The 12,391-nt window shown below is 36.0% G+C and overlaps 1 protein-coding gene across 2 annotated transcripts in view; it reads right to left on the reverse strand.

The window, feature by feature from the left end:
- The window catches only part of LOC145988681 (PAX3- and PAX7-binding protein 1), a 70,361-nt gene that overhangs the window by 42,461 nt on the left and 15,509 nt on the right, over nt 1-12,391 (reverse strand). For both annotated transcript variants that reach the window (XM_083123756.1, XM_083123755.1), the window contains exons 3-6: nt 9,333-9,474; nt 6,971-7,073; nt 4,551-4,696; nt 20-105 (exon numbers count right to left, since the gene is read on the reverse strand). In XM_083123756.1, coding sequence (XP_082979882.1) covers nt 20-105; nt 4,551-4,696; nt 6,971-7,073; nt 9,333-9,474 — 477 coding nt within the window. The remainder of the gene's footprint in view (nt 1-19; nt 106-4,550; nt 4,697-6,970; nt 7,074-9,332; nt 9,475-12,391) is intronic.

The raw sequence follows: 12,391 nt of genomic DNA on the forward strand, positions 1-12,391 counted from the left end.
CAAATAAAATTCTTCCCACCTGAGCTCCAGTGACACCTTTTCTGATTTGCTGAGATTCCCAATTTTCCAGCTCCTCGTCAGCTTTATCACTGTCTACACCAGAACCTAGAAGAGAGCAGCCATTAAATAAAATATCCAAGCTTTGGAGTTGTGGCATTCATGTTGATTGCATGTATCCCTCACGCTCCTGTTTGTCTCTTTTTCAGTTTATGTCTTTTTGTCACTTTAAATGTTGTCTATACAAACTGAATTACCAGATCATTACAACAGGTCTTAATACTCCTTTGCCACATAAAAACCTATTATACTAGTGTCCAAAACTTAAGCATAATGCTAAAATTTGCATTTAAAAGCCGAGGAGAGTGTTGCGGGCACAAAAAATGCGGTAGACGACGCGTATTGTTGATGAGGAGGATTGAACAGAGCGTCGCCAGCGTTAACCTGGCCCTCTATGGGAGGAAAGTGAACACTTGTGCTTGGAGCCGAAATGCGTGCATTCTGTGTACGTCTGTTGTAGTGAGCGGAAGATACTGCCAAGTTGAATGTGGCAAGACACAGCAGAAATATGGCAGAAAGACATCATTTGGACGAGTTTTCCAAGGGTCGGATCATCAGGCGCCTGGAACGAGGCGACACCCAGACAGCAGTAGCACGAGCCCTCAGTGTGCCACAGTGTGCTGTGTCCAGGTTGTGGAAACAGTTTCTGGACACGGGAGACGTCAGTCGTAGACCCGGTGGAGGTCGTCCACGTGCAACAACTCCACAACAGGACCGCTATCTAACCGTGCCTGCACGGCAACTGTCAGCACAGCTTGCAGTCGCCTCAGGGGTGCGAGTTTCACGCCAAACTGTATATTGGAGACTGGATGCCAGTAGTTTGTATGCCCGACGACCAGTAACATGTGTTCCACTGACTGCAGTGCAAAAATGGCCCATTTACTGTGGTGTAGAGAACATCGTCATTGGACCCGCAATGAATGGAGCCACGTACTGTTCACGGATGAATCCCGATACAGTGCCCAGAACTATTCCCATCGCATACAATCTGGTGCGAACAGGGAACCCACATTCATCCCATTAACATTGTGGAAAGGGATCAGTATTGTGGTAGTGGGGTACTGGTCTGGGCAGGCTTTATGGTGAATTGTCATACGGACCAGCACGTGTTCGATGCTGGATCCATCACTGAGCAGCGCTAGCGGGACGAGGTTCTTCATACCCATGTTCGACTTTTTAGGGGCGCAGTCGGCCCACAGTTTCTGTTCATAGATGACAATGCCTGTCCTCATCAAGCCAAACTGGTGGACGACTATCTAGCGACTAAAGACATTCAACGAATCGAGTGGCCAGCGCGATCTCCCGACCTTAACCCTATTGAACATGCGTGGGACATATTGGGGAGACGTGTGGGAACCTGCCAGCCACCCCCCAGGACAGAGCTCTGCACTGCTCTTCGGGAGGAGTGGAATCAGCTTCCCCAAGAGCTCCTCAACAACCTGATCTTCAGGATGGAGCGTCGGTGCCAGTCATGTGTGTCTGTTCGGGGTGACCATACCCCATATTAAACTGTTTTCTGTGCCTCCAGTGCATTCCAAGTGTCTTTGTGGTATGTGTTTTGGTCCATTTTTTTCATTTGTGGTGTGCGACGTCTGCTACCATGGTTTCTTGTATATGTGGCCTGTGGTGTATGTGTGGTATGTTGGTATGGTGGCTCCCTTTGGTGTGGTTTCTTTACGTTTCTCGGGCCCTCTATCCTCGAACGGTCATTACGCTTAAGTTTTTGACACTAGTGTATTAGGCCTCCCAGATGGCATAGTGGTAGTGTCGTTGCCTTGTAATCAAGGGGTCCCGGGTTCGATACCCGGTGGAGGCACAGTGGTTCGGATCCCACTTTAAACTGTATGTCCAGTCCCAATTAGCCTTTCTGTGCATAAAGTGGACTTAAAACACCAATTCAATCAATCAATCAATTCAATAAAAACCTATTACTTTTCTTGCCTACTCAGGTAGAGAAAAGTGGAAAAACAATGAAGTCCCAGTTGTCTATGAATAAAACTTTGAAGTTTGTCAAAAATGGTCCTCACAATAAGTCAGTGTCTCTTTCATTTGCCCACACATAGTATTCCTTTTTTTTTATTTATTAAAGAATAATATAAAATCACAATGCAATGTTGTTTACAATAAATTTCAATTGTGGAAATTGAAATTGCACATTAAGGAGCAAGCACAGGTTGTCCAAAGTTCACATAGAGTATGTTTGTAGATTTGTTGCTTCCTGCATACAGTAAACGAATCAAGGATAGTGTTTTCTGAATTAATTGAATTCTTACCCAGTGATCAAAGTGGAAATTCCTAGGTGGGGAATGTTTGTTTGAGCATCGAATAGGTGGAATGCATAGATTTTAAAATTAGTGGTAACTACAGTTTCAGAAGAAAATATTTAACTTTGACAAGCCAAATTATTATTAATAATAATAATAATAATAATAATAGGGATGGGCCGATATGAAATTTTGGCCGATACCGATAAAGTACCGATATAAAATTTACCGATACCGATAACCGATATTCTACCGATCCGATATAAGATTAGAAATGGTCCTTGAAAAACCTGAAAGGTTCACTGACCTCTTTAAGAAATGTGTGTTTCAAGGTGACTGCAGTGCAAAAGAAGTTGCATATTTAGTCATTTACTTTTTAGAAAGTAGGGCATGGATATTATCCATAGAAATTACAACAAAATGGCAGAATTTTGCACTAAATTATCAGATAATAATCTATATATATCAGATCGGTGAAATAATCGGTAATTTTACCGATAAACCGATATGCCTATATCGGCAGATACCGATAGAGTACCGATTAATCGGTCCCTTCCCTAAATAATAATAAAACAGTAATATCCAGCTACACAATCATAACTATTTTGCATTGCAAGTTCAAATTTGCACATGCATAATAATATGATGATGATAGTTGTTATTATTATATTATTATGCATGTGCAAAATAAAATCATATTCAGTTGCTTTCCTAGTCCCACATGTCATCACTAGAGGCACATATTTTTGGTAAATATAAAAGCAAAATTTCGGTACAAAAACAGTCAATTTCGGGTAAATAAAATAAAATTTCGCTGTTATAGCGGTGGAAAAGCAGTATATAAAATGACATTTTGGTCTTAAAATTGTGAATATAATCCTAAATTTGATTTAAAAACTGCACTTACTACACAAAATAAACATATTCCCTCTAATCACACATTTATGTAGTTACCAGAATATTAAGTTTATTCCTGTATAAAGAGGTCCATTTTTGCTTCTCAAATATTTACAGCAGAAATATTCAATTTTCCGTGAATTGCATAACTCGCAGGATAATTCTGACTTCGGAAAGTGTCGTGGAAGTAAAAAAAACTCTAAATTTCATGTTTAAGAGTCTATTTCGTGACAAAAGAGGGTAGGAAAATGCACCCCACACAATTCAGAAACATGAAAAATTAACATCACAATGTGATATTTCACATTTTGTATTTTCGTCAAAAACGAAATATGCATGCCTCTAGTCATAACATGCTTCTGGTGTAAAGTGTAGCTCCCTTCTCATTCTTTAAGTATAGATATTTCATGTCTAAAAAGTCCTTTATTTATTACTTTGTAAAGTAACAATTCAAATATTGATTCAGGAGCTCATCACAGAACCATGTGGTGACATGTTCATTTTTGTGTAACTCTTCATGTCATCAGGATATTACCAACATTTGTGTAAAGTGATTCTAGTTAATGATATGACTTCTTTCAAAGAATCTTATAAGAAAACTGCATTGGAGATCTAATGCGGTTCTGAATATTATTGAACTACAATTCTTATTACAACTTTTCTAAAATACATGGTTCTGATTACACAGAAGAAATATAAAGTGGTGAGGGAGGGAGAGAGAGGGAGCAAGTGTGTGTGCGTGTAATGCAAAATTTTGCCATGTCATTATTATTATTATATATATATATAATAATAATATAATAATATTGTTTACAAACATATAGTTCATATGCCTGGGTTTTGTAACTAAATGTCTAAATATGCTGTGCAGTGACATGCTTACATACAGTAAATAATGAGGTTAAAGAATCATTCGTGTATTTCAAGTAACATTTGCATTATATCAATAAATTTTATTTTAGTACTTTGTCAATACTGGCAAAAGTTTCTTACTGGTCCATGCATAATAAAAATGGATGACTATGGCTTCAACCTAGGATAACATTAAATAATCTAACATTAAATAATCTAATCTATTGAAATGTTGAAAGAGGTTGAGGGGGGATCGGCAAAAATAAGTAATAGAGAAGAGAAGAAATATGAAGAGAAGACAGTAGCAGTAAGATGATCTCATCCTTATATTCCTTCCTGTGCTATAGACACAGTCTGCATGCATATAAGTTAATCATATCTGATGAAAATAGCAATGATTTAAATTAATTATAGCAAGGATTTATTATTATTAAAAGTTTTTAAATAAACGGCAACTACAGCACTTCATAGATCTGTTACCTTCATCTTGTGCTGCAAAAAAAGCTTCTCGTCTCTTTTCTTTATCCCTTGCAGTTGTGTTCACTGTAAAATCAATTCTTTCTTCTTCATCACTAGCCTCATTTTCGTCTTCTTCTCGGACTAACCGGGACTTTCCAGACTCTGATCTGAGAATGATATAGTCAAAGTAGCAACTTAGCATTTGCAATATCAAGAAATGTACATTATTTTATGGAAGACAGTAAAAATCATCCTACATCAATACTACTTTTGCAATAACTGTCAAAATGAAAACCATTAAAAATAGTATAAAATCTAAAATATGGCCACTGTGGCGAAACTAGTATTAAAATGAATAAACAATGTACCTGCAGTGGCAAAATTTTTCATTTTCTCCATATTTCGGCATTCTTTACATGCATCTTTCTTAAGAGTATTTTAACATTAATATTTTAAGGATGTTATGGAGAATAAATATTTAGCTACTACAAGTATATCATTTGTGTAAGTTTGAATACATTTGCTATGACTGTGGGTGTACAAACCATCTGCAAAAAACAATTATTGTGGCAATCCACACAGAACAAAATAAAGTGAAATCTCAATTTTACATTCCCAGATGTTACATTTTCCCACATTATACATTCAATCTTGATGGTCTCAATGTTATAAAATTTTCTTCGATTTTACATTTTTTAGTATTTTAATTTTTTTGAGCTTGGTCCCTGGAAAAACATAAAATTGAGGTTACACTGTAATACTTCTGATCCAAAATAAATTTCTGCTTGAATATGCAGATTGTCAATAGAGCCAGAGAAATAATAAAAAAATACTGATCATGTAATTTTAGTGACTTTGAATTAGTATCTCACTAAAAAACATCATTTTCTAAACATATTATATTTATGCTACACAAATACTATGTAAGTTACATGGAAAACATAAGCTGGATATCATAGTTAGTAACAGTTGGGAATATCAGAATCTGTAAGTAGCAATGCAATGATTCAACAGAAAAAATGCAATGCGAGTTCTAGATTGGATGACAACAGGTAGATGTGATTTGGTTTTAAGTATAATATCCCTAAACTCTAAGTTCTGAATCAGAAAATAAACACTCCTCAACAAGTATTTCAATATTTTTGGCACAACCTAGGCACAGCTACAGTGCGTAAACAGTGAAATAGTTTAACCCCAAAAGTCTATTTTCCAGGTTTTCACTTTGTAATCATTGTACAGAGCATTCCCTGACATTCGCTATGAGACTCGGCAGCAAGCAGCCCAGCATCAGTGCTTGTTTTTCCCGGTGAACGGGTCCGCGACAGTCGCACGCTACAGAGTGTTTTTTTCGCTCTCCCTGTCTTCGCTCTCTTTCCCTTTCTGTTGACGTTGCAGACTGACGCCAGTATAATCTTCCCTCGGAAGTTGTGTTGTGTCGTGTCCATGTGTTGAAGATTGTGGCTTAATATGGCATCACAAAAGTTTACATTACAACAAAGGATTTATCTTGTCGAGTGTTACTTTGGAAAGAGGGATTGTGGAGAAGTGCGATGACATTTTGCAACGAAATTTCCTAGTGTTCCCGTTCCATATAGGACCACTATATTAAACCTCGTAAAAAAGTTTAGATTAACAGGGTCAGTTCTGAATAAAAGTGGAAAGAAAAATGGGGAAATCTAAAAAATAAAGTATACAAAGACAATCCTCACACCATCCGTGAGTTAAAAGAGAGTATTGTACGAGAAATCGGGAGAATTACAGTAGACGAACTTGCACGTGTAAATGCCAATTTTCTTCGGAGATGCCAGGAATGTGTTGCAGCAGAGAGACATCATTTTCAACACCTTCTGTAGTCAAGGGGGACATCATTTTCAACACCTTCTGTAGTCAAGGCTAGTACACAATATGAAAACTGTAATTTTAATAGCCGGCTCTACCGACTGTCGCTGACCCATTCACCGGGAAAGACAAGCTCTGATGCCGGGCCACTTGCCGCCAAGTCTCGTAGCGAATGTCAGGGAATGCTCTGCATTCTGTGTAACTAATCACATGCAACAATCTAATTTTTCTGCACGAAGCCAGCATGTAAGACAGTTTAGCATTGCAACTTAAGAGAAAACAAAATTATAAGGGTTCAGAAGGTGGGTCATGAAAGATAAATCGAATTTCAAATCTAACAAAAATTATATGATTTCTATATTGCCATAAAAAATTTAAAATCTGTGAAGAAAACAACAGAAATAAGAATGAATATTCCAACCTCTTTTAAACAGCTAATAAAAATAATGAGTAACAAAAAAAATAAACTGCATTTTGTTATATGGTTTCCCCAACAGTGCAAAAAAATTTAAATGTTGTAAATAAAAAATACAAAAACCAAGATATAATTTTTCAACTGTTGACCAGCCGAGACTGAAGGAAACGTGATCACTGCAACAGACCTTTTGGATTCGTCAAGCGGAATAAAATCGCCACCCATTTCTCGAGCCATCTGGCGCCTCTTCCTGGCAGCATGAATCATAGCTGCATCAGGAATACAACCACCTGGATCAAAGAAAAGAAGCTGCTGTTACACAGAGAACATTCTCACAAATGTGTGTATATAACAAGTCTGAACACGTATTACTATCCACTATTTAATAATGAGGAAACCATAAAAGCCACCAACAGCACAGCATAGAGGTTAGCCAATACAAATTGACATCAGAAAGAATAAGATGGATTTTATTTACTAAGACTGGCAGAAACTTTTCCAGCATTTTTGGTCTTTGTCAGGGTCCACAAAAACACCTCCAAACACCTGAGGAGTCAGACTACCAAGGAAATTAGGCAAAATTTGAAGTTCCTGTGTGTAAGTGTGCCGGTAGCAGTTTTAATAACAATGTCATCCCAGTTGGAAGATTTCAGCATTTGATATAAAATACACCCATACTTTTCTTCTTAGATCTTCCAGTACAAAGATGAGCTTAGAAAGTAATAACCTCACTACATCAAGGTTTTTCTGAAACTCTCCTTTGCCAAATTTCATATTCGCAAACAACACGTATTTTTGTGATCAAAATGGAGAAATTATAATTTATGATGAAACTTGGCAATTTCTTTCATAAAGTATGTTAATCTCTTTCAAATGTAAGTAAATGTTGTAAAATACCATGTCTTATCCTAGTTAAATCCAGGGTATTTTTTTTTTAAAAAAAAAGACAGGGAAGCTTTTTGTTTTTCTTCTATCAACATATCTAGTCACTCTGTGACAAATGATACACACACACACATACATACATTCACATATTATCTGTTCCCTACATCTATTTCTACCTGGCCACGGAGGCCAACCCAATCATAAAATATTCTCTCCAGTCTGGAACATAGCCTTTTCGGCCACCTTTCTTTCTATGTTTGTTAACCTTTTCATAGCAATACATCATAGTACCTTCTGTATGTAATCTTTTAAAATCATACTATCTACGTGCTATCAACATCACACGTTAAGTGCCAAAAATTTGTTATAAGAAATGGGCAATAGCAAAATTCAATACAAATTTCTCATTTAAGAATTTTATCTCATGTGTACAAAATACAATACAAACCTACACTGACAAGCCCTGACAATAAATTTTTAAAAAAATGTTCACTTCTTACCTGCCAGCAAATGTGGTTATCTCTTCTTCAGAGCTTGCCTTTACATCATCCGAATGAGCTTGTTAAAGTCTGTCATCCTGGATATATTCTTATTACTGTTACATTGTGAATACTTTCTGTTGTGTTTATTATTCATGATATCATTATATAATGACCACTGTGACCTATTTCTCAAACTCTCCTAACAAACATGTAAAATCGTAACTATCAAACCTTTTCACCAAATGCAAAAGGTACCAAAAATTACAGCTGAGCTGATTTCAATGTATCTGTATTGGAAAGTATCAGTTGGAATTTATTATCCGATACCGGCCGATACTTCACCAGAATTTAGTCTTTCACAGGGTCCGCAAAAATGTCGTGCGACACTTTCGCTGACCCTAAATATCCTTAAAATTATGCAAAATTCGAAGTTTCCTTCTATTTTGTACCATTTTTGTGTGAAAAAACTGAATTTTGTGATAACATAACATATAATTTAATACTGTTGGGGTAACGTCGTTGCCTTGTAATCAAAGAGTCCCGGGTTCAATATCCACTGAAGGCTCATTTCACAGTGATTGGAATTCCACTTTAAACTGTAGGTCCAGTCATGATTAGCCTATATGTGCATAAACTGAACTTAACACAACAATTCAGTTCAAACAAACAATATTCTCATGTAATTCTTCAATATTTTAAAGCAATAATCTTGGTAAATTGATGTATATATTTAAAATGTAATACTTACATATTAATTAATATTAATAAATATTTTGATAAACAAAGCACAGTCTCATTATGTGACTGCATGGCCCTTAATTTAAAACACCATTTTTAACTTTGCACTGGAGACATATTTTATATAATTACATATTTGGAGTGTGTGCATTATTGTGTTTGAGGGATTCCTTCTCCATTGGTGTATGCCATTTATTAAATAGAATAATAACTATTCTACTCTCAAACTAAACACTAATTACCATTTGCTGGAACTACATATTGGGGAATTTGCTCTCCTATCAATCATCAATCAAGTTCTTCGACCACTGAATCTTTTTAATCAGATAAAATTATAACAAATGACTAAAATCTCTTTTAAAACTTTATTATCTTACCAACTGTAAATAAAAGGAAAGCCATAGAAACTGTATAATATATAAGATATGGTAAGAAATGACATACTTTCCAAAACCCGCTTGAAATGATCTGTGTTAGCATATGGAGTTTGTTTTCCTTTGTCATCATCCTCTGCAATGCCTTCAGATGACTGCTCTGCTTCTCTGCCATTCAGCACCCGAAACGCATCTTCCATCTTAACTGAAGTCTGGAATTCAGAAGAAAACAGTGGAAATGCAGAGCTTAGTATCTCTCAGGCTTACAACATTTTAATTAAAATTTTGAAATAAGAATGAGAAAATGTGTGTTGCAGCTGTAAGGGTTGTGACATAATGCATGAAAAAGTTTTCTACTTAACATGTAAAATATGCACAAAAACACATACAGTGGAACCTCGATTTTACGTTTACATGGGAATGAACTAAGAGAACTTAAAATGCACGAAAATGTAAAATCCATGAAAATTGTATAGCTTTATGCTCTGTTGGGACCATGAAGACAATGTATAATATGGGTGTAAAACCAGGGAATTAAAATCAGGGTCCCACTGTATAATACATAATAAACTTACAAATCCACACATGTTAAGGTATTGTTGCAAAATGCTATAACAACCCAGGTATAACATATTCCTTAACTCTTTCGCTGCGGTTGTCGCATTTATGCACAGCACGCCAGGTGCCTTGCTCCGCGGAAGTCGCATTATTGCGAGTTCATACTTCCACTCACTGCAGGTGTCGCATTTCCGAAGTACGTCGCTTTTAGTAGCCTTCTGACATCTGTTGATAGTATTTGGAACTATTTGAACTTGTAGTTTTGTTTTTATCCGTATGATGTCGCTAATTACATCTCCGTTTAGAATTCTTTGACATACGAGCGTTGAGTGCTCTGACACGTCAGTTTCAAATGCATGTTCGAATGTAAACAACATGGCTTCGTCAAGTCGTCAACACTTGTCTGATAATGATGTTACTCAACTGTTATTTTCCGACTCAGAATCAGAAGGTGAATTAAGTTGTGACGATAATAGCGACAGTTTTTATAAGACTTCAAGTGGTGACAGTGATTGTGTAGTGTCTGATGAAGAATTTGTACCGCCGTCCGTAACATCATGGAGCAAAGTGCAAAACAGCATTGATCTAGGTGCGGGAATTTGAAAATTTTTCAAAATATCTTACCACCAGGGACTACAGAATGGTTTGCCAGTGCAGGGAATGACTTTTGTAAGTTCTCTTTAACATATTTTGCAATGTAATTTTGTAAAATTATTCTTTTTAAAAAAATGTTGTTTTTTCTTCAAAATTTCACAATTTTTCAAAATATCATACCACCAGGGACTACAGAATGGTTTTCCAGTGCAAGGAATGACTTTTGTAAGTTCTCTATAACATATTTTGCAATGTAATTGTGTAAAATTATTGTTTCTAAAAAAATGTTTGTAAAATTATTGTTTCTAAAAAAATGTTTTTTTTTCAAAATTTCAAAACTTTTCAAAATATCATACCACCAGGGACTACAGAATGGTTTTCCAGTGCAAGGAATGACTTTTGTAAGTTCTCTCTTATATATAATGCAATGTAATTGTGAAAACTATTTGTTTATAAAAAAAATATATTTTCAAATTTAATTACGCAGCCAAGGGATATTGTGTGCCAGAGAATTCCGCAGCGAAAGAGTTAATATCTATTATTCTAGTTATGTATTATTTAACAACCTGCCTTAAAAAACAAAGAAAGTAGGGTGCAGCTTGTTGATAGAATCTTTAAGTCACCAGTTAATATTAAATGCAATAAATTTATCTGAACATGAATTTATAGACATGGCTTGCATGATCAAGTCAACAATCACTATACTATGGTGAAATATTTATAATTTTATAGAGTTCAAAGTGGTCGGGGAAAAAAATGGCTATTTGGGGGGGAAGTGGCTTTTTTTGGTTGGGCTTTTTTCATCTTTTTACTCCGAAGTCCTTCAGATCGATTACTTGACTGATACTGTAAAAAGACACTCATATCTAAATTTAAAATACAACTGTTAACTTGGAATTCATAGCTAGACACAAGCAGTAGTTGCAAAAATGTGTTATCTTCATATTTCAGTAGGCTTATTAAATACGAGGCGTATTCATTAAGTAAGTACCGTTTGCAAATATTGCCGCTGTAGCGATGCAGTCGCGACCATGGGAGTTCTCGCTGACGTCCTTCATCCGTTAGTTAGCCACAGGCACGTGTGGGAGCAGGTCATGCTTTTTCTTTGTAGTTTTCTGAAGGTTTGAAATGTTCAAGAAAATCAATCGGCCCGCCGACTGTGAAGTCCGGTCTGTGATTTGTTTCCTCAACGCAAGAATGGTTGAATTCTTGCCTAGAGGACAGACCCCCAACAAAGATGCCTGCCGTGACACATTAATCCGGCTGCGTCGTGCAATTCAAAACAAAAGATGCGGAATGCATTTCGGCTGGGAAAAATTTGTTCATCCGCAAACAGCCCTGACTTGGCACCAAGTGACTACCATCTCTTTCTTCATCTGAAGAAGAAGTTTCTTGCTGGTCAGCATGTCGACGAGGATGACTACGTCGAAGCAGCAGTGCATGGATGGCTTTCGTCACAGGCGGGAACATTCTATGATGATGGGATACAAAAACTAGTGCCACGCTAGAACAAATGCTTGAACAATTTTGGAAACTATGTAAAAACATAGTTTAAGGTGTGTAGAATGCAATGCAAATAAAAAAAGGTACGAAACTATTTTACTTTGTTTTTTACATCATTTCGGTACTTACTTTCCGTATATGCCTCGTATATATACATAGTATATACACACCCACATAACTTCAACATAGCTTAGAGTAGTTTTGTTTATATTTTGTAAATAGAATCTAATAGTATACTAATATAATTTTCAATGTTTGAACTTAGCATACAAACGTGCATATAAAGCAAAAAGAAAAGAAGAAAGAAAGAAGATATTGTTACATCGTTTAACACACTTATCAAATGTATTCTCAGTGATACATTTTTTCTTGAACTATATCTAAAATAAAAAAATCTAGTGTCAAACCCCTTTACATTTGTATTTAGCATAAAAAAATTCTGGATTTCAAGTGTACCATGTATAATTTGATGTA

The sequence above is a fragment of the Lepisma saccharinum genome, chromosome 6, assembly GCF_977018435.1.
Source record: "Lepisma saccharinum chromosome 6, izLepSacc3.1, whole genome shotgun sequence".
Lineage (NCBI taxonomy): Eukaryota > Metazoa > Arthropoda > Insecta > Zygentoma > Lepismatidae > Lepisma > Lepisma saccharinum.